At 41.8% G+C, this 27,019-nt stretch overlaps 1 protein-coding gene across 10 annotated transcripts in view; it reads left to right on the plus strand.

Moving 5' to 3' along the window:
- Positions 1-26,176, plus strand: part of LOC129170717 (RNA binding protein fox-1 homolog 2-like) — a 44,641-nt gene extending 18,465 nt beyond the window's left edge. For 2 of the 10 annotated variants that reach the window (XM_054758585.1, XM_054758589.1), the window contains 11 exons: positions 4,282-4,482; positions 5,141-5,314; positions 5,510-5,563; positions 5,736-5,828; positions 15,727-15,814; positions 16,011-16,067; positions 16,358-16,511; positions 18,523-18,565; positions 21,516-21,619; positions 21,939-22,014; positions 23,629-26,176. In XM_054758585.1, coding sequence (XP_054614560.1) covers positions 4,282-4,482; positions 5,141-5,314; positions 5,510-5,563; positions 5,736-5,828; positions 15,727-15,814; positions 16,011-16,067; positions 16,358-16,511; positions 18,523-18,565; positions 21,516-21,619; positions 21,939-22,014; positions 23,629-23,673 — 1,089 coding nt within the window. In that variant the 3' untranslated portion in view covers positions 23,674-26,176. Of the gene's footprint in view, positions 1-4,281; positions 4,483-5,140; positions 5,315-5,509; positions 5,564-5,735; positions 5,829-15,726; positions 15,815-16,010; positions 16,068-16,357; positions 16,512-18,522; positions 18,566-19,011; positions 19,183-21,515; positions 21,620-21,938; positions 22,015-23,628 lie in introns of those variants that run through there. The other 8 variants (XR_008566665.1, XM_054758587.1, XM_054758595.1 and 5 more) reach the window with 8 other exon arrangements.
- Positions 26,177-27,019: the final 843 nt, after the last annotated feature.

Raw genomic sequence — 27,019 nt, forward strand, 5'->3', positions numbered from 1 at the left:
ATGGAAAGACGGCCTCTCTATACCCCTAATGATTACACAAGACTTGCTAGTCTCATAGAACAGGAATGGAATTTGAACGGGAGCCACGCCCAGGTGTGCTACCCTCAGGGGTCTGTACCGAAAAGACTACCACCATCACTGAAACACACAGTCAAAGCTCTTAACCAAACTGCAGTATAGATCTTAGTTAGGATGTGAGTTGACTTTTCCACCTCAGCATCAACCATCCATGTAGCCTGAAGCCTCATTTCCACCAAGCAGCTTGTTAACACAGTTACAAAGGGTTCCAAAACGTCTACCCAGATATGTGTCAGTGTCCCAGTCTTCAATACCCTTCCATTGCCGTGCAGGTTGCACTGATATGCTTGGTTTAGTAGGCTTGTGGAGTATGGAGCTGTTCAACAATTTGTTGACTGAGAATTGCCCAGATTTGTGTTGCTAAGCAATGAATTTCATGAATGGAAAATGAAAAGTTCGTTATTAAAGAACACTCCTAGATGGAAATGCTGAAGTCTCATTCGTGGTATCTCAGTTTTTGTTATTTGTTTCAAAGAGGCAGTCGAAAAACTAATCTTACAAAGTAAATTTTTTCCGTTAGTAGTAACAATGTAAATGCAATGAATCCTTTCCAAATTCACAAAAATATGAATATTTGTGTTTTGCGACAACTTCTTTCTTGAATTCAAGAATTCTAGTGTTTCTCACCTTATCGAACTGCTGGCACTTGCAACTTTCTTTGCCCGCATGGTGAATTATCTAGCAGCTGTACTCAATAACGAAAGCAGAGACTTGTGGTGTAACCGTGTTAAGAACTTCAGAGTCCAGCGGTGATGACGTTATAAAGGGTAGGACCCTATGATTTCCCATGTTTTGTGCGGAAATTGACATAATGTGAATGAAATGCTGTCATCGTAAGGCGAAGGAATGTTTGTGAGGTACTTTACGCGGCGGACCGCTCAATCGTGGCGCAATCTCATCACAAACACGAGCCTGCCCCCTCTGGAACAAACAACAACCTAAAATTCCTTTCTTACGGAGCGTTAGTTTAGTTTTGCAGAGCACGCTAGCATGGCTGTGTGCGTGCATCTCCGGCTGTATGAGTGTGTTGTGTTTCACCACTTGCAAATGAGCGATGCCCATTGACGGCGTGCAAGTTCTGAGTGAAATAAGAACAAGAGGCACGTTTATTCTTGCTCCCAGCTCGTCTTAACAGTCAACAGACACACTTCCGGCCTTCCAAATAAGAGCGCTGTTCGCCACATACTGTCTACTTGTGTAAAGAAAATAAGGGTGTCATAAAAAATATCTTACATTAATAACGCATTTGGATTTGCTTTGGTGACTATGTTTTCCTTAACCACAAGCGCGGGCATTACAGTTTGTGGCCAATGATGTATTGCATCAAAAAATTTAAGGATTTTTGCATTTAATTAAAGAACGGTCACAAAAGTATACACTCTATGCTGGTCAAATCAGTGCAAAAGGTAAAAAACAGAATTTGAAAAAATTAAAGCAGGAATTGAGGGACAGTGACTTCCGCGTGGGAGTTGAGAGCAGGCTAACAGGCGCTTTTTGTAGTAAAGACACGTTGGACTCACGCAGTGTAGTAATAACACGGCAAGATTGAGTCAGCAATGTTTGGGATACTTTGTTCGGGCCCTCGATTTTGTGGGCTTATACACGGGAAAGCTGACTAGTTTGTTGGACGCAATGGTTGGCTGTTCGAAAACCGAGACAAATGTTCGGCAATAATCTTTGGCGAAAACTGGGGCGTCCAAAAAAAGAGGTAGCGCTGTATTTGTGGTGTACCCTAGTTTCATTATGTGTTTAAATGTTAGTGTCAGTGTTTGTTTTTTTTTAATCATGCAAGATGAGATTCTGCACATGTTTTTCATTTTTGTTGACTCCTTCTTTACATATTATATTGTGTTGCAGGGCAGGCAATTGCCATGTTTGAGTGTGAAGGACTGTCTTTTAATTTGCCCACAGTCAGGAGAAAGCTTTAACGACCATATAAGGAGATGGGTCTTTTTTGATGGACGTTACAGTGCAAAAGTTTGAGGGGTACTTACTTGGCAGTGCTTTAAAAAAGGAGGAAAAAGAAAGATGTCTTTCACCACATGTATACCACAAATAGGAATGGGGGGAAAGAATGGGAGCGGGGTGTGCTTTTGCAACCATTGATTGGAAAAGAAATTAGCGTAGCGGGAAACCAAGGGGTTAAAAAGTGTTTCCGTCCTCCACCAGGCAACTTAGCCCACAGTCAGTAGGCACATGGACATGGTTTGTTTGAGGTAGTTTGAGTGGCATTACCACCATAGCCGGTGTCTTTGTGGCTGCTGTGTGCTTCTACTGTGGCTCAGCAGACAAGTCAGCAGACAGTCATTACACTCACGCTTGAAAGGTTTCCTGTGAAAAGGCAGCATCAACCCCCCCCCCAATCTGTTCTGTGTGTGGAAAAACATATGGTGTCGCAGGTAAAACAACTGGGTGTGCGTGAGGTGGGAAGGAAAAGCTAATCATGAATAGCTGCAACTCCAGAGTGTGTTTTGTAATCTTATTGCTGATAGCCATCGATTTTGATGACTTACTACTTTCTTTTAAAATATACCACATATGTTGAGGCCAGACATGGCTCCATTAGAGCATGTCAATATTTCCCATAATCCCTTTCCGTTTCCTTTTGATCCCACCCCCTTTTTCTTTTTTCATTATTATTTTTTTCCACCCCTTTACACTTACCCCCCAACTATATGATGTTTCCATTTTGGGCTGTGCAGACGGTGACGCACTACCAAGATGGTATTTTTCTCGGTGCGTCCATAATTCTACATATTTAATCGTACTTATTTATGTGTTTGGCTAAGTCGTGACAATTCCATATGAATAATGTAGCACCTTGTTATTTTAGAAACATGTTTTCTGCAGAAGAGCTTTACATCATATGAAATTGCTCAAGGAAGCAGAATCCCTGACTTTTTATGACTAAAATATATCACCCTTACTATCCTCTCCTCCAGCTTTGCTGTGTGTTGGATGTTTGTCTCAGTCTTAAGTACAGTATAGGACCCGCCCTTTCGTAGATGAACACAGGCTAGTGCATGTTTATAGGCTCGCGTGCCCTAACAAGTACCGTACATTTAGGGTTTGATGTCAGCTGGTCATGAGAGACAAAGGACTAAGTACCACATAATCTGAATGTCTTCTTACCTTTCTGAGGACTGTTATGGCTTTTGTTAAAAGGTGACACAATTAATAACATCCAATCTGCCTTATTTCAGTGATACTCTTAGAGATTTCACAATTTACCCCCCCCCCCCCCCATATCCCCCCCATATCTATCTTTTGGACGCAGAAAACTGTAACTGCCTGTGGTGCAGACGGGTCTAATCCTCGGCTGGCTGTCACTGCGGCAAAAACAGTGAGGATTACAGAAGAAGAGGGGGACAGAGCTCATTTGCGTTACGGCAAAGCATCTTAGTTACTCTGATTAAAAAGCCTGTCGGGTGTTTCTTGGCGTCACCCAGGCCCACAGCGGAGAGGAGTCCAGAGGCCAATGCTGTTTGATACTCTCTGTGTGCGTGTATGTATGTGTGTATGCATGCATGTGTGTGGAGCAGTCCTAACCCCATATGCACTTTCAATCTATCTAGTCATTTTATAGCGTCCTGCCTAGCCCCCCCACACCCACCCCCATTCCCATCCATGCCATAAAGAGTTTATGTATTTCAAAATGATATGAGCAAGCAATATTGTTGTCACACATTTGAGATATAGTTGCCCGAACAGCAGCTCCGCTATTAAAATGTGTAGGTGGTACTGCCGGTAGGACTGTTGTAGCAGTGCCAGAATTAAAGCGGGAGGCAACCAAATGCAACGCAGGCCAAGCTGATCCATTTATTATGCAGTATAAGCAACTGTAAAGAAACACAAAGACAAGTATTAATACTTTCCACACCAGCAGCTTTAAATTTGGCACAATTAACTTGTCACCTACCATATTTATCTCATGTGTCTGCCCGTCCCATTACCATATTTGTATCTCTTACTGTGTATTGAATTTTCTAACTCTTAATAATGCATGTCTGTCGTAAATATTTCATGCTTGGCTGACTGAAAACACTCCTTTTATAGAAGGAGGGGCAATACACAGCAGAGAGAGCTTGTGAGGGTAGTCTATTAGTAGAATACATTTGCCAGGGAGCTACCACACCCCAACAAAAATGAACACGTGTGTTAACCATCAGCCTTTTTTCTTTCGTTCAATCTGTTGTCCTGCAGGGGTCTCAGGATTCAACAGGAGCACAGGATGGCTTGGTGGCCCCACCCTTCACAGCGTTCCCTCCTCCACCCCCTCCCCAGAATGGGATCGCTGGGACAGAGTTTGGCCCTGGGGCCATGTTTGGTGCCGGGGGTCAAGGCACAGCTGAGGTAGGCGCTGGCGCTTATGGAGACACCACCAGTTCCACCATCAGCAACAACGTAAGCACTGTGTGGTGTCAAAGGTTTTGCTGCCAGTTGCGAAGAATTCCAAACCAAACGACATAAGCCTCCATACACCACCTATCATTTTCCTATGCCAATGTGTCAAAATAATGGATGAGTCTGATAACTTGATTGATGATCAGTCTGTCTGCATCAACAAGAATATGTTGTTTGACTATGTTAAATCACACAGCTGCGAGCGTCTTCATCACATACACATGAACGCACAGACGACAATGCACGGGGATGCGGCGGGAGACAAATATAACGCCGAGTGTTTTGTGGGGTTTGACTTTTTTGAGAAGGCATTTTTGCAACTAAGCGGAACTACGTTTGTCATCTCCATCATGATATTTGTGGACAATAATTAGCAGGTTAGATTTACTTCACTGTGCAATTAAACAATTTAAATGTGAATGCATGAATAAAGTGGATTCATTGTGAAAAGCAGTACTGGAATATAACGCTGATCCCTTGTTGAAGTACAGTTGCAGAGCTCCACAGACACAAGGCATACAGTAAACGTATTAGCCGGCTTTCATTTAGATGGATAGCATCTAATGTAACCTGGTACAGTACACTGAAGCCTGTTTTTTTCCTTGCCTCTACTTCTCACATTCTTCAATCCCTCTACTTGTTCCGTCTACCACCACAGGGCAAGACTGAGGAAACATCCCAGGGGGAGGCAGGAATACAGTGCGGTACCGGGGGAGCATCAGCAGGGGGATCTGGAGGCGACTCCCCTGAGGCCAAAGGGACCCCCAAACGCCTCCATGTTTCAAACATTCCCTTCCGCTTCCGTGACCCTGATTTGAGGCAGATGTTTGGGGTAAGGATCTGGGAACGTGTGCTTTATTGGGGTTTTATAGGGCACTGGCTATCTGTGTTATTGATTGAGCATGCCAGTCATGTGTATTTTGTACAATACTGCCCCCTAGTGTAAAGAAGTTATATGATACATAACGTCAGAGGCATCTGAATTTGTATTTACTTGCTTACTTTACTTTGTCTGCTATTTTTACAGCAATTTGGGAAGATTCTGGATGTAGAAATTATTTTCAATGAGAGGGGATCAAAGGTGAGGACTGACCCAACCATGTTTTTCCTCTAAACATGTAGTCATGTAATACCGTGTGCTCAAGCTTGTAAGTCATTTAACATTAACCAGTGTCAGAATGCTGTGATGATTTACTTCTACACATGCTCTTATGTGTGCGGGCTACTTCCCTGACTTGTGCTGTGTACCACAGGGTTTTGGCTTTGTGACATTTGAGAACAGCGCAGATGCAGAGAAAGCCAGAGAAAAGCTCCATGGCACTTTGGTGGAAGGTCGGAAGATTGAGGTAATTTTCTGTCTGTGTCCACTGCACTCTTCTGTCCTCTCTTTTCTGCCATTTTAACTCTGTAAGACCACTGATTGCTAGATAGCTAGCACCCTCCCTTTTATGTCATGCTCTGATGCAGCCCATTAGTATCCCACTGCCTGGTTCTCTTTATTATATATAGATTTTTTTATGTTTGAAAATATTTTCCCTCTTTTTTCATTGTTTTTTTTTTTTTTATTTGTGGTGAGAATGATTGGGGGTGCAAGAACACATTATGTAAGGCATGCTGGGGTACTTTTCCTCTGCAGCATTTTTTCCCTCTTGAAGCTGTTCCCTCTGCTGCTTTTTTGTGTAGCCACACTGATATAACTTTTCACCAGAAATTGGAATGATGTCTTTGTGGTTGGCACCGGAGGGCACGAGGGGAATGCAGTGAAAGTGTAATGCATGGTAGATTGCTGTCGGATGCTCTTAATTTCCTCCCAAGTGTACTATGAATTCTGTGTTCCCTTCTCCTGATGTTGCAGCTAAGTGGTTTTGACAAGCTAGTGGCTCCTGGTGCAACAGCAGCATGCCGGGAATCACAGCAACACCAGCGCATGTTCACTTGATGAAAGTCTTAATTCTTCCCCATGAGCTATAGCTTGAGATTTTATGTTATGATGTGATTGTGTTGGATTGTTCTTTATTTGTAACTGAAGCATGTGCTGATATAAAGCAGCCTTCCCTCTGAGTTTTCTGTTTTGGATCTCTTGACCCAGGTCACTTTAGGACAAGAGCTCTGCATGGGCTTACTGTGTTGATATCTGTGTGAGTGCGTGCGTGCGTGCGTGCGTGTGTGTGTGTGTGTATGAGTGAGTTTGTGCAGTTACTGCATGGTGGATGATGCTGGCTGGGTGTGTTTTTTTCCATTAGTCCTGTACTCTGTTTTTCTGTTGTGTTTTTGTGAATAAAAGATAGCTGCCTGCATCCACTGGTACAACATCCTCCGCCAGCTCCACCTTCAGTCAATCAGCAAGCTGAATGGATCCTGATGGAGTCATTTTAAGTGGCAGCGGCCTGTCTTGTCCCTTGCATTGCTTTTAAGCTGGCGTTTCTACCCAATTAATGCATGACATTGATTATAAATCTGAGAGTAGTTTGTTGCATGCTCTTAAGTGTAGTAGTTGTGTTGGGCTGTCGTGACTCACGGAGGAGAGGTCTGTCCAGTGTTTGTTTATGGTGCATGGGCTTGAAGAAACAAAAGGCTGGCACAGGGCAAATCTTGGGTTTGTGTTTACACATTCTTCTTTGGACAAAAGGCTGGACACTTCTATTTGAGGCAGTGCTGTCTGGAAGTTCTCCTCTTTTACAGGTGTTTGTTGCTGTTGTAAACATTTCCATTAACTGGGCATCTTATTCCAGAGTTTGCTGAAGAATGTTTTCAGCCCTTAGGATGACAAGATAAGCATCATTTTTCACAAACTCTGGAATATAGGTGCGCTGTTTACAATGGTTTTACGTAAATATCGGATATTTGTTGTGTGTGTGAATGAGGCTCACTACTATCCACTGGCATGAGTAAGTTGATGTAGCCTAACTGTGCATGATTAGTTGTGTCCTACGGAACTACCGCATATAGCCTACGTGAGGCTGGATCAGAGTGTTGGCATTCTCTCCTTGCATGTTTATTCTAGAACCATTTTGTTATTAGTTTTGGTGGTGGTGAAGGGGCTTTTGGTCAGCATGGAATGTTGCACCTGGGAAGGTCACAGTCATTGTCTGTTCATTGCAGTAAGGCTGACTAGCTGCATTCTTAGTTGCAATGTGGAGCTATGAAAAGAAATAGTCAACATCACTGCTGACTTGTTGCCACTTAGTGTGAATCTAACCACATGCATGAATGTAGCCTACTTGTGATAGATGGAGAATTGTTTGCTCTTAAAGTGCTATTGTACTTCTTCTATGTCCGGAATAAAACTCTGCACTCTGAAGAAGTCACTTTCCTGTGCACTTCCAATGTATCCATGTAAGTGTCCCAATTATACCTAACTTTATCTCTATTACCTCTGCTCTGATCTCGTCACCATCACCCTATATCTGTATGTACATTGGTGTGCGTGTGCATATACGGTAAACACACATGAGTGCATCTGAGCCCATCACTGCCTGTTTCTGTGATTGTTTATGCTCCCACATTACTTTTCTTATGATCTTAATATGTCTCTAATCAGATGAACATCCAACAAAACCACCTAAATCACTTTGGTTGCATGTGTTGTCACATCTCTTGCTGACAAATATTCTCCCTGCATGGTCTCAATCACTTAAATTAAAGACGACGCAGTCCTGGCCCATTTTTTTTATTTTAAAATACAGAATCATGAAGATCAGCTCGTCATTTTAAAGAGACAAGGGAACAAATACTTCCCTATCATAGTTTACATAAGTAATTATGTAAACAGAAGATCCTAAGTTCTTTTATGTCTCTGAATTGGGCAGCTATTCTTCTATTTTATGTACAGTCGTCCCTCGCTACATCGCGGTTTGAATATCTCTCCCTCTATTGTGGTTTTTCAAAAAATAATAAATTATTGCTGTTTCATGGTTGAATACAGAATATTATTAGTAAAAAAAATGCATCTTTAAGCAAATTGTATGTGTCCTTGGCCTAAATTGATCATAAAAATGGATAAACAAACTAAAATACAAATACCAGGCCAAAGGAACATTCTAGTTGTGAATGTAGTATTCTACACCGATCATTAGGTGTCGCCAGAATGTGACACATGATCAGAAAGTCATTAGCTGTAACAGAAAAGAGCCAGCCCCTAACATCGTTTAAATGCTTCGTTGAGCACCTCAATCCTCGCTATATTATGCCGACATTGTGGATAAAACCATACCTCACAAAGCGGGGTATGGTTTTATTGTCTGACTTCTTTAAGAATGATACAGTATCACTTGATCAAGCCTTTTCTAACATGCCACACTACAAAATAAGTAATACAATTATGTGTGTATTATTCGTGCTTTTCCAATATTCAACAGCACAAAATAAAAGTGTGTATGATTTGTGTTATATTAAAGGCTGCAATATCAGTATTGTATCAGAAGTGAGAAAGGACACCCCTAGTCGTTGCAAAAGTAGTCAAAAACAAAAGAAAAAGCTGTGTTGACTGGTGTGTAAAAACGCACCCCAAAAATAAGCCAACATTATTGAGTCATCCCTCACATTGCTGTTGCATCTAACCAAGCTAACCCTAACATATTTTTTGACGTTTTAGCTTGATTGTTGCAGTGACCAATTACTATCACTTTATCACTTTAGTCTCCTTAATTTGAGCTGATTGCGAGGCTGCTTGAACATTCATATAAAAGCTATTACAAGCCCAAAATCACGGGGAGTTAAAGCCCTTTATACTCCCGTTCCATATCTTGGGCTTTAAGTTGTGTGATGGTGCTTCTTCTGTGAGATGGAGTCATAGCAAGAAGTGACAGCTCCTCCACAGTGCAGAGTTTTAATCGGGCATTTGAACACAAGCATTTGCGTGTCACAAATGGTGTAGCTCTGCATGCGTAATTTCATCCCATTGGGGCTCAGAAGTGAGTGTAATCATCACTGCATGGGTATGTGTGGAGAACACCCCCACCCCCCCACATCGCCACATACTGTAGGGTACAATTGGTCTTCAGCTTTGGTTGGCCTTACATGAACCCTGCCCTTTAATCATTACTAACCCTTTTGTGGCTTTCTGTCACAAACATAATAATGGATACATATACAGGATGACACATGAGTGTCCCTGTGTGTTTTTATCAGAAAGAAAGTGAAAAGTAAAGGGAAAATACAGTTTGCCCTTTCCAACCTTGTCTTCCTTTATCTGTGTGGTGTACTCTGTCTTCTAAACTCTCCACTCTTTATTGCCCGTCAACTTTTGTCTTTTTGTTTTGCTTTCCACTCCACTGACTACCCTACTTTGCTACCATATTTATTATAATTGTTTGTCTTTTATTTGTTGACTATAAATTCTTTTTTGCGTTTATTTATGGTGACTGGCAACAACTGAACATTCTTGCTACTATTTTCCAAGTCCAGCTTACTTGACCGTACCAAGATGAATTAGCACTTCAGATATTGCGTACATAACTATCATTCATATGTTCACCTTTTATAATCTTACTTCTGTTTGCTATATTTTACCCATTCACTGTCCTACGCCAGAGCCTGGGTTAATGCAAAGTTGGTACAACCCTCCATATTCCATTAACAAATTGTTGTTTTGAGCGCAGAATTTTTTCCATTCATCGGTCTGATTGTTGTAATTACAGTAGATCCCCGCTCTTCTTAGGGGTCACCTCCGGGACCAGCGAATGCCGAAAATCTGCAAGTAAACCCTCCTTTTGACTTGATGTTAACATTTTCCGATTTATAGTGACCGTTGTAATTATTACGTTAGATTCCAGAACCCTCCCCTTCTCTTCAATTGCCATTGTTCGCTCGCGACACAATACAGGTTTAAGGCTTACACACTTCACAAATTTAGTATAAAACATATAGCACACACAAATGTAAGATGATTGATGAACAGATGGAATCAGTCACAGTGTCACCTTGAGCCTGGTTCATCAGGCTAGCGTTAGCAGGCATTTCTCCAAGCCACATCTACATAATCCATACTACTGGCCTGTTATATTAGCTTGTGTTCACCTCCCTGCAAGTTTTGAGGGCGGATTGACTGTCATAGTTATCGCTTCTGTAGCCAAACACAACTATGGTGCCTTCAAGGACCACCAAAGCAAGTACAAAATCGAATCAGTGACGCAGAAAGACATAAACGTGTAAAAATTGTGGGCTTCCTATCTCCTACCTATTGAATGGGGATGCGTTTTCTGCAAATTTGCGGGGTCATGAATCTCAAATGTGCGGGGATCAACTGTAATGCCCAGAGCTCTTTTACGACCGAGGGCTCCGATTCTCTTTCCTTCCTCTTTCTCTCTTCTTCTTTCATTGTCTCTGAGCTCTAACACTGCTGCTGTCAGGTTTCTGTTTGACATGGATGGTGAGGCTATGACGTCTAGCTTTCTTTTGTTGCCTCGATTATTTGTTCCTTCATTTATTATATTTTTTTTTCTGTTTCCCTGACGACTTCTGTGTGTTGTTGTCAGTCTCCACGGTAACCACTCGCTGTTTCTGCGGCAATGGTAAGTTGTGTACAAACATTTATCACTGAACTGCTCGCCTTTCCACTTCACCCCTAAAACGGGCCTTTTCTATCAACACGTACAGTCAATTGTAAAGCTACCACTGTTGTTCTATTATGATTTGGGGGAGCATAAGCACACTTTCCATGCTAGACAGCTGTTGTACGTATCATTTTACAGTCACAACATGGTACCACAGGCACACACAGAGACACCGCATTCAGTTGTCTGGATTGTGTAACAGCAATACTTTCTCCACATGCCCGACCCCACACCATGCCGTTAACACCTCACTGGGAATGATCGAATGTAATCACCCTCCTCTGTCCAACGACACGGCTTTCCACAGTCTTTCCGCTAAATTATCCATCAGTGTACGAAGTACCCATCCTCTTGATTAAATAAAAATCACAGCTGCGTACGATTTTCTTTCAGCGAAACGCCGACCCCCAATTTCTTCCATTTATTGGCCTGCCTGCATTTTTTACATGCTCGTAAGTTTGACACATTTTAAAATGTTGACTTTCACAAGACATTTCTGACCTTCATATGCATAAGGAAGAGTTTATTTGTTACCACATGCCAACCTAACATTGGGATGCTCTGAAAACAACTTCAACATTCCTTTGTTCCAATTTCCTGGAGCATGCGGCAAACAAACTACAAATAAGTATCTTTCCTCAACCAAAAAAACTTTTATTTTTGCATTATTATTATTTTAATGAAAAAATTTAATTGTCGTGTCCTAACCTTTTGGAATATACAGTAATCCCTGGTTTAGCACGGTTAATTGGTTCCAGACCCGACCATGATAAGTTAATTTCCATGAAGTAGGATTCCTGATTGATAAATGGAATATTTTTGTAGTTAGAGCATAGACAACCTGTGTCTATGACCGTCTAAATACATTTTCTAACATTATTTGAGCCCTCTAGATATTAAATAACACCCCAGTAGTCACCTTTACGCTTGTATTACCCAATATAACCATTACCATAGTATGGTTTAATTTTATTTGAACATGCATACAAGTTACAGTGGAATACATCACACAGTACCATTCGCGGTTCCACATGTCCAAAAGAAGTAGGAAGAAGCTAAACTTATTTAATCCTAGCCCGCATCCGTTTCACATCAATTGCAAAAATCAATTGCATTGATTCACTTCCTGTATTCCAAATGTGATCTGTACCAGTTATTACATAGGAAAATGATAAGGTAATGTGGTAATTGTAATAATTGTCAAGGTTTTTCACCATAATGAATTCATTTAACAATCATAACCAATAATAATTAATAAATTAAGAAGACTTGTGCTCGTGTGTGTCGCTGTAAATGTGTTCCTGTAGATAATTAAGGGGTTGACAGGAAGTGACGTCGAGGATTCAGAGTTGAGTTTTAGCTTGGCGCGAGTGACAGCTGCAACAGTAGCCCGCGTCAGGGATTACAGTACTGTGCCTGTTGTGAGATCATTCAAACCTGCAATAAAAGCCTGTTGTTCCGGCGATCAAGTCTGGTGCTTGTGTCTCACCAAACATTACAGTAACATTACTGACTAGAGTATTACATATCATCATAACATCTTTGAATGCGTCTTCTGAATTACTGTACTTATATTTAGCTATTTTTAAGCTTGAAATATGTCAAATATGCATTTTTTCTTACTAATATTTGACCCATGAAAAAGCATGATTTATTCATTGTTTTTAAAACGGTGAGAGTGAAGTTGCAAAGTTGAAAGTCTCGAGGGATTACTGTATATTACAAAATGATCATCAAAATGATCTTATGTTATAATTATATTTCTATAAAAAATGTCTTGACTAACAATGATCCGACTTGGAGAAAATGATCTTGAATGAATACTGATGAAGTCATCTCGTGCTCCTTAATCAAATCACCACATGCATCTCTCGTTGCTGTTTTTTGGGGTCTCTCTGATGCTGATATTTTGTGTTCTTCTTTTGGTTTGGTTTCTTTGTAGTGAATTGTCTGTGTATTAGTAGTTGTAGTGGTAGTCGTAGTGAACTGGTCTTAGTTTGTGACACACAGTTCTCTTGCCTGGCACAGTGTCCCATGTCCATTTGATTTCTCTCCTTCTTGGGAATGAGGTTTGCTCTCTCTCTCTCTCTCTCTCTCTCTCTCTCTCTCTCTCTCTCTCTCTCTCTCTCTCTCTCTCTCTCTCTCTCTCTCTCTCTCTCTCTATCTCTGGTTCTCGTTCTCAGTCTCTCATCTCTCTCGCTCTCTATTCCATCCATCCGTTGGTGCTCTGTTTCTCAACCCACCATGAGATTTTGAGGAGAATGGTCACCAAATCTAATGGCTTTATTTGAATGATGCACCTTCATGTATACATTTGAATTTAAACATGTTTTTTGTGTTATTTATTTAAATATCCTACCCCTTTTTTTCTTAGTTTGTTCTGATTTTTGTGTATGGACTGGCTCTGTCTCTATACTTCTCACCTGCATCCTTTCCACTTAACTCACCTGTTCCATTTTTGTCTCATGTATTTGTCGTGGGAGTGCTGCGATTGTTTTGATTGGTCTCTATGCTGCATCCGACGCTTGCTGATTGGCTGATTTATTTATTTGTTTTTAATATATATATATATATATAATTTTTGGTTTATTACTCACTCTTGGTCATGTGATGCGCCCATATTTGGCTGCGTGTAATTTCTGTGTCATATGATTATTGATTTCGTAAAAGAAATGTTTTTGCACCCCCTTTTACTCTCCCTTGTATTGTTTGTTTTTGATTTGAGGTGTGTAAACCCCACAAATTTGGTTTAATATGGAATTGTGGTTTTATTTTGTCCTGGGTGTGTTGATCAGGCTGGACTAGGGAGGGCATAAGGGGGACAGGAAAGTTTGAATGTTTTATTAACCTTTAACATTTTCAGATTTCCCTTCCATTTTGGTCTCTGTTGATTTGCATGTCTTCCTGTCACTTTAGCCAATTTCATGGATTGCACATGAAACAAACACAGCTACATTCTACACAGACATAGATGATGATATACAGTAATCCCTCGTTTATCGCGGTCAATTGGTAAGTGAATTTCCCCAATTATAAATGTAATACTTTTGTAGTTAGAGCATAGAAAACCTGTTTACAACCTTCTAAATAGAGGTTTTAATATCATTAGATCTCTCTAGACATTAAATAACTCCCCTACAGTCACCTTTACACTCGTATTACCCAATATAGTAAACATAATAAAAGAAAATACGACATATAAGATGTCTCACACGTTAGTTTTGTGAGATTTGCTTGTTCTTCTTTACTTCCTGTTCTGTACAGAACTTCCTGCTGTGGCTATTGTCTCATCAGTGTAACTACTGACCAGTGACCATAACAGCGACTTTGAATACCTGATATTTGTATTTTAGTTCATGTAGCCATTTAAATGTGTCAACATTTTTAATTTAGGCAAAAATTACAGGTGTTAGCGACTATTGTACCTGTTGTGAGATAATTCATACCTGCAATGAAAGCAGGCTTATGTGTCTCACTGAACATTACAGTAACATTACTGACACCTCGTGACCAGGGTAGAATACTACATATCATCACAATGTCTTTGAATGCATCTTCTGAATGCCTTATATTTGTATTTTACTTCATTTAGCCATTGTTATGCTTAAAAATGCTGAATGTAACCAAAAGTTGCGTAACCTTTGGTTAAATATGCATAGTGTTTGACAAATAATTGGCCATGTTCAACCACGAAACAGCACGATTTATAAATATATTTTTGAAAACCCGTGATACAGTGAAGCCGCGAAATTCCAAGACCAAAATGGCGAGGGATTACTGTACTATTATTCCCATATAACTCCTAGTCTCTATCATAAAACATCTCAACTTGAATGGAAGTTTGCATTGATTGAAAATGTTCCGCATTAATGCATTTACGCCACTCAAAACGCCTACAGCACTTGCATTAGCCAGCTAGCCAAGCTAAGCTAATTGAATCATTCGCCACTGACCTTGTCCTTTGCAATGAGGGAAATACGAGGCAAACCTCGTTTCCATGTGAATGAAGCTCGGCAGATAAAGAACATGACTCAGTTAGAGAGGCAATATGGATGGCGGTCGAGCCTTTAATGGTCTCTAAATGGGAGCGTGGCGTCTATGAGCACACAAGATCTCTCATTCCTCAATCTCTCTCTCTCTCCTTCTTTGTCAGGCACACACTCTACCCCTCCGTCTTGCTTAAAGGTCATAAATCCTAAGATTGCGGCACAGCCAGATTTAGGAGCTCGGGCAGAGAGCTGGATTCTCCCCTCTTAAAGCCCATCAAAGGCAGATGAGGATAAATTAGGGTAGGCTTTGAAGCTCAGAGAAGCGGCGAGATAATCAGCCATCTTGGATTGGACAGCCTCCTTATTAGGCTGAAATATCTAGCAGCATGCATTAATGCCTGCCGAAAATGTCCTCTTCTCCGTGTAGTCAGCGTAGCCAATGGCAGCCCTCCTATCTCGCAGTGAATCATCATGTCTCCGCTCTTAATTGCATGACGACTCCCAAATCCCGGCAGCTGTCCCCGCCCACCTTTACACACAGACATCAGGTGCACTGAGATACCACTTTCACAGATGCACATGATGAACAGACATATCAGCGTAAAAATACACAACACAGAAATGTGCATTTGATCCCACTTGAATGTCCTTTGCCGAATCATTGTGTCTGCAGCTTTGACTGTGTGTCCTTCCATTGCCAGGTGAATAACGCCACTGCCAGGGTGATGACTAACAAGAAAATGGTCAGCCCCTACCCTAACGGAGAGGCTCTGAGCACGCTGCCTTACGGTAACAACCACGTTGACTCACTAATGATGAAGGCACTGTCTTGCCCGTCTCATAATCCAAACAAACTAGTTTGTCTGCGTTACCGGCTCAGCTACAAATCCTCAACGCTTTAGTCTTTTGGTGTCTATGCTCTTCATAAACTGCTCCTCCTCATCTATTCCCTCACTCTCTGCCCTCCTCCTCCTGTGATTTTCAGCAGGGTGGAAATTGAGCCCAATGGTTGGGGCTGTGTACGGACCAGAGCTCTATGCAGGTAAGGCTCCATCTCCCTGAGGCACACTGAGAACTTCTGTACTCATTCCTTATTCACAGCCATACACACCTTCCAGTCTTTACTTTATATTAATGCACTGCTTGCTTAGCACTTGTCCCCGCCGACACTTATTCAAATGAAACCCTAACGGCTATAGTATAACTCTTTCCTTCTCTGTTTGCTTTCTTACTTACTGTAGCTGAACTTCACCTTAGGCTAGGGTGCCTTGTCTATTTATATGTTCCCTCCCTTCCTGCATCGCTATACATCACCTTTTCCTATCTCTCTAGTCCCAGGGTTCCCGTACCCTTCAGCAGCGGCAGCGGCCACGACGGCGGCGGCGGCAGCTGCATTCCGCGGCGCTCACCTCCGGGGGCGGGGGCGGCCCGTCTACAGCGCCGTGCGAGCGGCTGTTCCTCAGCCCGCGATCCCCGCGTACCCCGGGTGAGAATACTACGCATCCTACATGCAAAAGTTGTTGACCTCACGTGTTTATGTGATTTCCAAACTCATTTCCCAAATTGAGTTTGCTCAGGCATTTGTTTAAAACAACTGTGCTCACGCAGATGCCCAAACACACTCCACTCAGAAATCAGAGTGGCAGTTGGCCCAGCAGCTAGTCAGAGATTTGGACAGCACCACCAAGGCTTGAATTGAATAAATACAGATACTGCCATCAGTACATTTGCATGAACACACACAGGCCACATGCAGCCATTATGCAGAAGCATTTGCTACTAATTCACGTTTACTGCCCCCACATGATGTGCACTCCGCATGTTGCTGTGCTGCGATGGCTGCCTAAAGGGTGTGTGACTGCTCAGATATAGCAATCAAAGCACAACTGACTGCTTAATGCCCTTGTGGCTGTTGAAGATAACATTTACGTTTAGTTTAACAAGATGGAAATATCCTCTCCAAGTCAATTCCACATAGCCACCACTCAGACATCATTTCCTCTTAAAAGTGGCCTTCGTTTTGTTACAGCCAGGCAACAACTTAACTGCAATTTTGTTTCCGTTTGCGTGTGTAAACTATGGGTCCCATGAGTTGTTATGCATTATGTGTTGAATGTTTTGGTTGGAGCTTTTAAGGACAATTTGTAAACACCTGAACAAGCTCAATCTCATAACATTGTTCCACTTCAAGCCACTGACGCAAGAACAATATTCTGGAGCTGCTGTAGATCTTCAGCACCAGTAGCCCCGTTCAGCTAGAGGAAATGGAATTTTATGCACTCACTTGCCATCATTCAGTTGCTGCTCAAAAGTGTGACCTTGGGGAAGCTTTAGAACAGGGGTGTTCAAAGGGTCCATAACAAGAAACTTAAAAAGAAACAACTTTAAAAATAAGTAGCAATTTTACAAGAATTAAGTGGAAATATTAAGAGGTACATTTTGTAATCTAATGGGAAAAAGTAATATCATGAGGACAAATCATGTAATTTTAGTATGATAAAGTTGAAATATTAAAGAAAAAAGACAGAAAAGTACTTTAACGAGAATAAAGTGGCCATTTTGGGAGAATAAACTCATGATGAGGAAAAATAATGTAATTTTAGTAGCATGGTGTTGTTGTTTTTTTAAAGTGGTAATATGACAAACATTCATCCATCCATCCGTTTTCTATGCCACTTATCCTAATTAGAGTCGTGGGGGTATGCTGGAGCCTATCCCAGCTGACTTTGGGCGAGAGGCGGGGTACACCCTGGACTGGTCGCCAGCCAATCGCAGGGCAATGTGACAAACAAAACAAAACAAAGTTGTCATATTGGAAAATTAGGTTGGTGAAAAGTTTGTAATATATTATGGGAATAAAGTCATCATTTAAAAAAAAAATCACAAAGATTGTTTAAGAGAAGAATTAAGGAAATTGAAATATTTAGAAAATGTAAAAATAAAACATTAAAACTGGGGAAAAAAGAGCAAAGACCGAATTTCATAATAATAATAAGAATAATAGGCGTTTCACCTGTGTCACGAAGCACGGATGCAGTTTTTTCTTCAAGTATATGTAACATCTTAGCATATTTACATGTGTTGGTTTACAAAATATCCAAGTGGTCCTTTTTTAGTCTTCAGTATGTGACCCTTAGTGGAAAAACTTTGTACACCCCTGCTTTAGAATAATCTACCTGACCTTTGTAGTCCTCCGCTGCCCGCTATTGATGTGGAGTATAAGAACAGCTTGTTCAGGTCTTCTACAAATTGCGTTTTGTAAATGAAAGTATAGTTCTTCTGCATGCTGCATGGGTGTGAAATAACTCTCTCTGTCTCTCTCTCTCTCTCTCTCTCTCTCTCTCTCTCTCTCTCTTTCTCTCTCTCTCTCTCTCCCTCTCTCTCTCTCTCTCATCCACCATGGTTTTTTGGGATTGTGCACCACTCTTGTTTTTGCACCCCTCCATCTATCTCCACATGCCTCCTCTCTGTCTCCCCGTGTTCTGCCTCTCTCTCAGTGTGGTGTATCAGGATGGGTTTTACGGCGCTGCAGACTTATATGTAAGTAACCTCACCTCCCACCAGCACACGCTCTGCTCCCCTCCCCTCACAGCTTCTTCCTGCTCTTTCCCTCTGGGTGTGATTCAGCATGTTCGTCCTGTCATTCGCAACACAGAGCTGCCTGCGTACTCGGTGGACAATGCTGCGGTGAACTAGCGCAAAGCACAGCACGATCCCACTCCTAACTCATTTGAAAGACTCTATTAGCATTTTTTTTTCTGGGGCTGCAGCCGTGGGAAATCCTGAAATTTGACTCCAGCTCAGGTCAAACGAGGATAAACTGATTAAGAGAATAAAATGAAAGAATTTGCGTGTCCGAACACCACTACAAGTGCTGCTCTGTGGGCGGATGAAGCGGTGTGTGCTCACCTGTCGGCGGGTGTGTGAACAAAAAGTGTGTGCGTGTGTATCCGGGTTGACAACAGTTGTTTCTGTTCTCTCTATAGACTAGTGTTTCAGGACTCAGTCATTAGTCCCAGATTGCCTCAGGTAGGGACAACTGAACATCAAACCCACAGTGTGCATTGCTTTCCTGTACTCCCTCCTATGACCTTACAGTCACCTTCTGATCTGGTCTGGAACATGTTGTCTTTTAGTAGATGTTCCACTGCTTCCAATTGTGCTTTTTTTTTTTTACTAACTCACTGAAATATGCACTTTTTTCAATTGTGGGGAAGGGCTTTGTTTCTCTACTAAACTACTAAATAGCATTTATTTTCTCACTGTTTGTTAAAAAGAGAGCCTGATCTCTTTTGTCAAAATTTAAAAGCAAATGATAGTTTAAATGCAAAAGTTTTTCTGTCCTTCCTATGAAATAGGAGGTTACGTTCACAGCAGGGTGTGGTTTCCTGCGGTGTGAGATGCTCACACGGGCCTCAAGTTCAAATGGAGAACACGGTCTCTTTCTGATGGTTACTGAAGCATGTGCAGTTGCATGTGGACAAGCTGTGTTTCTGCTAACAGTCCTCCCTGTCCTCCACTCCTTCCACTCACCCAGAAGGCCTTGCTGTCCCATGAATAACCCAATCCTCTTCACCTCACCTCCGTAAGACCGAGGTGTTCTGGTGCGCTGTGCGTTTCTGGTCCGATTAGGTTCAACAATTGCAGACGTTTGTCGTGTGTTCCGAATAGGTTTGAATCGTAACATGGGTCACGCATGCAGAGTCGGTGTGGGGAGATGATTTTCAGTGTCAGCATAGGCCTGTGTGTGTGTGTGTGTGTGTGTGTGTGTGTGTGTGTGTGTGTGTGTGTGTGTGTGTGTGTGTGCGCGCACGCGCGCGCTTTTGTGAGTGTGATCCTTTTTCCAAGTCTGCCCCTCTGTTTTCTTTGCTCTGTCCACTGAATCCACATGACAATGATAACCAATGCTCTTTTCTCAAAGATTTGTAGTATACACTAGGGCTGTCAAAAATAACACCTTAACAGCAATAGCTCATTATCTAATTATGTTAAAATTTTGAAGGTAATTTTGCATTTAGGAAAAAGCTATCTCGCGGTAAGAGGGCAGTCATAAGTCAATCTATGTGAGCTATGGCATTGCTACTGTGAATGATAATACACGTAAAATGGAAAGGCACATTAAGCGCTTTACACACGGTATAATCCTTGCAATCCTACCTGCACTCGGCATTCCCAGCGTCACTCGCGCATGATGTGTTTTTTTTTTTTTTTTTTTGTCGGAGTTCATCAGCTGCCACGGTGTTAATGTCCAAGCAGAATACAGTATGTAGTAATTCTACATTTGATCAAAGTTACTTAAGACTTGTCACATCAAAACACAATTGCATATGACTAGGGCTAGTAGAGTCCAATTCAGACTTTCTGCTACTGCACTCCAAGCATCATGGGAACTGTAGTTGTTGTCACGTAAACATAATCTAATGCAAGCTAATCTACTGCAATCTGCAATCTATTTCACATGTGTCTTTACATAAATACACATAAACAGAAATTATTTATTGCAGGTTTGAATGATCTCACAATAGTCCCTAACACAGTCATAACCTATGCCAAGACGTCACTTCCTGTTTGCGCCATTGGAACACATTTACAGCGACACACCCAAACGCAATTCTTATTTATGTCTTGTCTTATTTTTGCCTTATTTTCTTTCATGTCTAATATACTGGGCAATATGACTGTAAAAGTGACTATAGGGGTGTTATTTCATGTCTACAGTGCTCTAATCATGTTAAAACCCGCATTTAAAAGGCTGTAAATAGGTTTTCTATGCTGTAACTACGAAAACCCTATTTTATAAACAAGGAATCCCACTTTGCCGAAATTCACTTATCACAGTCAGATCGCCACGATAAACAAGAGTTGACTGTATCTAATGTGTCTTGTCATTCTCTGTTACTAAAATACAGTAGAAATGGGCATATCTCAGACACAGTTGCAAATGGTGATGAATCGTGATTAATTAATTTGGAAACTGTGATTAATCTGAAAAAAAATGTTGATCGTTTGACAGCCCTAGTATTAATATTGATCCTCCCCGGACACAGCTGTTCATTAGTTGAATCATTTGCACTTATGACTAGACAGTCAGGTTTCTATGTGCCTGCCATTTGTCTTCTGTAGTGGAAATGCAGTCAAAGTCATTAGAAGCCATTTAACTTTGACCCTACTTCTTAATTTTGAGTATTAGGAATGGCATTAATTAGGCTTCCATTCCATTTACTTTTAAGAGAGGCAGGCCTCTGCGTCAAAGTTACTAAATATCACCGCTCATTGCATGTTTTTTTTGTATTTTCTGGCCATATCCTAACTTAGAGACTAATACATTATATAGGCGTCTATAAAACAACAAATCTACTGATGCTAAGGAGTCTAATATCACATAATACTGTCTTATATATGTTGCACACTGTAGTCCAGTAGTCCTTCCCATGAGACACCCTTTAGTTAGTTGTGGTCTCCGTGTGTGTGTGTGTATGTGTGTCTCTAGGGGGGCTATCCTGCTGCTGCCGCCGCCGCCGCCGCTGCCTATCGCTACGCTCAGCCTGCGGCCGTAACCGGAGCAACCGCCGCAGCTGCCGCATACAGTGACAGGTGAGGACACACAACAGCAAGCAAGCATGGCACACCGTACTGCAGAGCTGCTTGAGATGCAGCCCGCTCAGACAGACGGGGGACTTTGTGGCGTTCCAGTGCGGAGGGAAGAATGATAATAGAATTTGGCAAAGGACGCTACTGAGCTATCGCTCCTGCAGGAAGTGAAAATAAGTGAAATATGCCGCAACATGGAGACCATCATCTGCAGTTTTAATTGTGTTTGTCATTGAGCTGATCTGTATCTTTGATGCATGGCAGTGCTAAACCCACACGTATAGTCGACATATCCCAAATCATTTGGATTTTGTGCTTCCAGTTACGGACGGGTTTACACGGCAGATCCTTATCATGCTTTAGCCCCAGCTGCTGCAGCCTACGGAGTGGGAGCCATGGTGAGAGAACCCATACAATCACAGCCTGCATGAGTATGGTATAGATTAATTCTATAGGGAGAAAGCTCTTCTTTTGAAGTAATCCCTCGTTTATCGCGATGGTTGCAGACTCGACCATGATAAGTGAATTTCTGCGAAGTCTGATTTCTTATTTAAAAGTTTAATGTTTTTGTGCACAGAAAACATGTTTACGACCTTCTAAATACATTTTTTAACATTATTAGAGCCCTCTAGACATGGAATAACACCCCTATATTTACCTTTACACTCATATTACCCTATATAGCAGACATAATAAGAGAAAATAAGACATTTAAGACTTACATAAGATTCATGCTTGTGTGTGTTGCTGTACATGTGTTGCTGTACATGTGTTCTGGGGTGGGGTGCGAACAGGAAGTGACGTCAGGGTTTTTGTGTGGAGTTTTAGGTTACAGCCACAACAGTAGCCCGTGTTAGGGATTATTGTGCCTGTTTTGAGATAAGTCAAACTGAGTCTGGTGCTTGTGTGTCTCATGGAACATTACAGTAACATTACTGACACCTAGTGATCAGTGCAGAATAGTACATATCACAGCCTCTTTGAATGCCTTATATTTGTATTTTAGTTCATCTAGCCGTTTTTATGCTTGAAAGTGCTTAATTTAGGCAAAAAAAATGTCAAATTTGCTCGAATATGCATATATAGTCACCCCTCACTCCATCATCACTCCCTCACTCTATCGCGGTTTTTCACAAATTAATTAATATGTCATTGCTGTTTTGCTATTGACTGCAGCCTATCATTAGTCAAAAAAATAAATAAAAAATACTTTTTTTTGGAAATGAACTAAAATGCAAATACAGTTTGAGGCAATGCAAGACTTTGATGAACTGAACTGTCATCTACCCTGGCCGCTAGGTGTCACTAGTAACACGCACCAGACTTGATCACCAACTTTTATTGTTGTATAGTTATTTATGTCACAATAATATCGCAATAATAATAGTCTTAATCATCATCATCATAATAACACGGGCTACTGTTGTGGCCAAACTCCAGCTAATACTCAACCCTGAATCCCTGACATCACTTCATGTCCACACATCCAGAAGACATTCATTGAAACACACACGAGTATGAGTCTTGTTTATGTCTTAAATGGCTTATTTGCTATGATTCTATCTACTATACTGGGTAATGTCAGTGTCAAGGTGACTATAGGGGTGTTATTTCATGTCTGGAGAGCTCTAATAATGTCAAAAATTGTATTTAGAAAGGCATAAACAGGTTTTCTATGCTACAGCTACACAAATACACTGCTCAAAAAATATTTATTATTATTATTATTATTATTATTATTATTATTATTATTATATTATTATTATTATTGGGCATGTCTTGCTGTCCACCTATTCCATTTGCACAACAGCATGTGAAATTGATTGTCAATCTTTGTTGTTGCTTAGAACCTCGTGCCTTGGCGATTTTTCCCTGTTCAGGGCTTAGGGCCCACAGACAAAACCAGCAAGTTAAAGAGTCGCTAGTATTGATCCACATGACGTTACAACTGAAAATGTCATGGCAGAGTGGGAACCCCGTTATATCACTGTTATGTTTTGTGTGTGTTCCAGGCCAGTTTATACCGGGCGGGATACAGTAGGTTTGCTCCATACTAAAGCCACAAATTACATCCAAGGAATTTCACATCTCTCCAGAAGCCTTTTTTAAGCTCATTGTTTGGCAGACGCACCCTTCCATCTCTCTGCTGTTGGACTACAGTGACAACCCTGCCCCCCTGCCTCCCCCCACCTTTTTTTCTTTTTATTGCCACATCACCAACTCTTTCTGTCTGTGTGACGTGGCACAATTTCTCAACGCTAACTTTTTAGAAACACTATTGGATCTGCGAGGAAAGAGACCGTTCCTGCTTGATCTTCCTACACTACAAAGTCGAAATCCTTAGTAAATCCACACTCAAGTGTGCGTGCACCCACTCCCACGGCGTCCTTCAGCGGTGGAGCTGCATCGCCAATACAAAACAGACACAAAGGCAACATCCCTCTGCTTTGGCACTATAGTGCATTCATGAACCAAACTCTGATCTCCTCTGTATAAAAAAAATGTAGGAATTATTATTCATTTTTTTCTTTTTCTTTTTAAGACGGCACGGAAACATGGGAGCTTCTGACTGACAGGAACCACTATAGTCCCAGTCACACAAAAAACAATGAATGGCATGAAACCCTCAAGTTATGCTGGGATCCCCCACCGTCCCATGGGTGCAAGGAAACGTAATGTTAAAAAAAATTGAAAAAAAAAACAAGTTTTCTTCTACATTACCTCAGTTTTATGTTGATCTTGTTTTTGTTGCCATACCTTGATGTCTGGTTCAGTTCATCTTTGCCACAGCAACACTAAACATAAACGACGACGGGCCCGTTTGGAGCTTTGCGGTGAGGAACTACCGACACGACACTACTTGCCCGCTCATCACCCACCAACCCCCCCAAAAAAGAACTTTTTCATAGACTTTCTCCTCTGAGGCATACGGGGATGACATAGGAAGCTCAACAACTGCATTTTGGTCCCTCCTCATGCTGGATTGCAGTCATGTCCTTTCAAATCAAATATTTTGGACCTTTTTTTTTATTTGTCAGTATTTCTGGACACAACAAATAGTCATTTTTGTAGTGCTGTTTTTGAAGGAGGCCTGGCAAGTCTTGTTATGTATCACACCTCAATATACTCTCACTATGTTATTGCTGTTTGCCTTTTTTGGTTCCAAAGATTGTTTTCTGAAGAAAGCACATTTTTAGACTTGATGTATTTCTCCTTCTGTTTTTTGGGGGGTGAGTGTCTGTGCTTATCTCGTTATTATAGTTTGTTTTTTTTATCTCCGCGTTCAAGCTGTATTTTTCTAGATGGTTGTGTCAGACACATTTCAACGGTCGTCAGCCCTTTTGGAAACCGGCCAACAAAACTAGCCGCATGATTTTAGTCCACAGGCTTAAGTTTGTTCACGTAGTCCGCAAGGCATGCCGGGTGCACACACGGGCTTTCCAGCAGTCTTGCGGGTTGCGCAGTACGTCGTTCGCAACGGTTTTGCCTGCAGTTGGGAGTCATGAGGGATATGCTGATTCGGCATAGGGGGGTTGCCAAAGAGGCATGGGGACGAGGCAGCGTGTTCCTTTTGGGACGGAGGAACAAGACATGAATATTGTTTTGAAGAAGCCTATCATCGCTTGTCTTTCTGGAGGTGCTCGTGGACGGTGGAGCACGTTGTGAGGATGTTTTGTATGATTGTGACACGTGTGCAGTAGGTATTTTTGGTGCACTCTTTTTTTTTTTTTTTTTTTTTCCTTCTTATTACTTCGTACAAGTATTACCAGAAGTGTTGCTATGCATGCTTTCGTGAGGGAGAGGCAGATGATGGAGAGCTTTTCCTTTGTGCATGACTTCAAATCTTTGTGCTGGAGGATGGGAGGGGGGGGAACTGTTCCCAGATAGGAGGTGACAAGAATGGCAAGGGAGTAAAGTTCTAAAAAAAAAAATTTAAAAAAAGAATAAAATAGAAGTATCCGGGCTGTATCTGATTTAATAATCTGGTTTATCTGTTGTGTGCCTCTGAGGTCGTCATGGTAATCAGCAGTCATATCAGATATGTTGAAAGTTTAATTTGGGATTTCCACCTCCCACGCCCCCCCCCCCCCCCCCCGTGGGTTTCCTTTTGTAATGAAAGTGATAACAGTGGTGAGGCAAGCCCACTGTGGGACACTTCCACTTTTTGCCTGTCAGTGAAAACATAACAAGAAAACAAAAAAACAGAAGATGACAGCGGCGTCTTACTTTTTCAACTCCTACACTTTTTCCGTGGAGGGAATGTCGTTTGACGAGTGAAACACATCATTTGGTGACAAGACGCCAGAGGTAGCCCACAGCTGGGTCGCGACTCGTCCTCGGTGAACTCTCAACCCCCCGAGTCCCTGCGCTGTGCTCACGTCAAGGCGAACGGGGATGAAGTGTGGATTGCATGTGGCCCCTTTTCTGTTCCAAATGCTCATTTGACAAAGTGGCTTTTCTTTACACTATGTAACGGTTTCTTTTGCCATCCTTGTATCGGCCTTCTGTTTATTCTCCATCATTATTATTGAATGTATATAATAAACTGTTTGGTTTTTATACCGTTCTGTGGATATGAGTGATTGCTTCCTGCCGTTTTATCTGGGGGTGGTTGGACTCTCTCGTTTGTGTGTGAGGAGGCTGTTTTTCATGCGCCAGAGATAAAAGGGGGGTCCTGCAATCTTCGGATTACGCGCATAAATCACGTTTGTGAACGTTTCCCGCGTGACTCGTGCTGATATATGGCGACCGCCATCGCGCAATTAATCCAACTCGTCTCTCTTGACTTTAGTCCTCCCTGCCAAATCTACAGCTCATTCTCAGTCTTACTGCATCTATCTGGAAATCATCTTTAATTGCATGCGGTGCTAATGGCTGCAAATGGGTCGGATGTGGCGGGGAGCCTTGTATGGCGGCTAATTGCGCTAATGCACGAGAGCACAATTGACAATTAGATGGCAATGCTCTCGCTGATTGGAGGGGCAAACTGGATTTGTTTGATAAGGGGAGGGTGGGTGTGAAACGTAATGAATTGACCTTTGCAGATGCCGGTGGCGACCGTAGCAGGGAGAAATGAAGCACATTATCAGGAACTTACTTGGGCGATGAGATGACAATCAGCGAAAGAGGTTTGATGGTTTGATGGTTGATCGCGCTGCATATGGTGGTGTTTAAACGCGGCCCTCGTGGCGCCTCCTATTGGTGTGCAAACAGTGCCCCTGGTGGTTTCATTGCTTCACTGCCCTATGTGCACACTTGGTGTATGTTTGGGGCGGAGGAAGCTTCGATGCAACAAACATGGAACAACGTTTTAGCAGCAGAAAGTTGAAATATTAAAAGACAAAGGCGTTACTTTTGGAAGTCGTAACAAGAAGGGAACAAAAAAAGTTGTCATTTTTGGAA

Source organism: Dunckerocampus dactyliophorus, chromosome 18 (genome assembly GCF_027744805.1).
Source record: "Dunckerocampus dactyliophorus isolate RoL2022-P2 chromosome 18, RoL_Ddac_1.1, whole genome shotgun sequence".
NCBI classification, from domain to species: Eukaryota; Metazoa; Chordata; class Actinopteri; order Syngnathiformes; family Syngnathidae; genus Dunckerocampus; species Dunckerocampus dactyliophorus.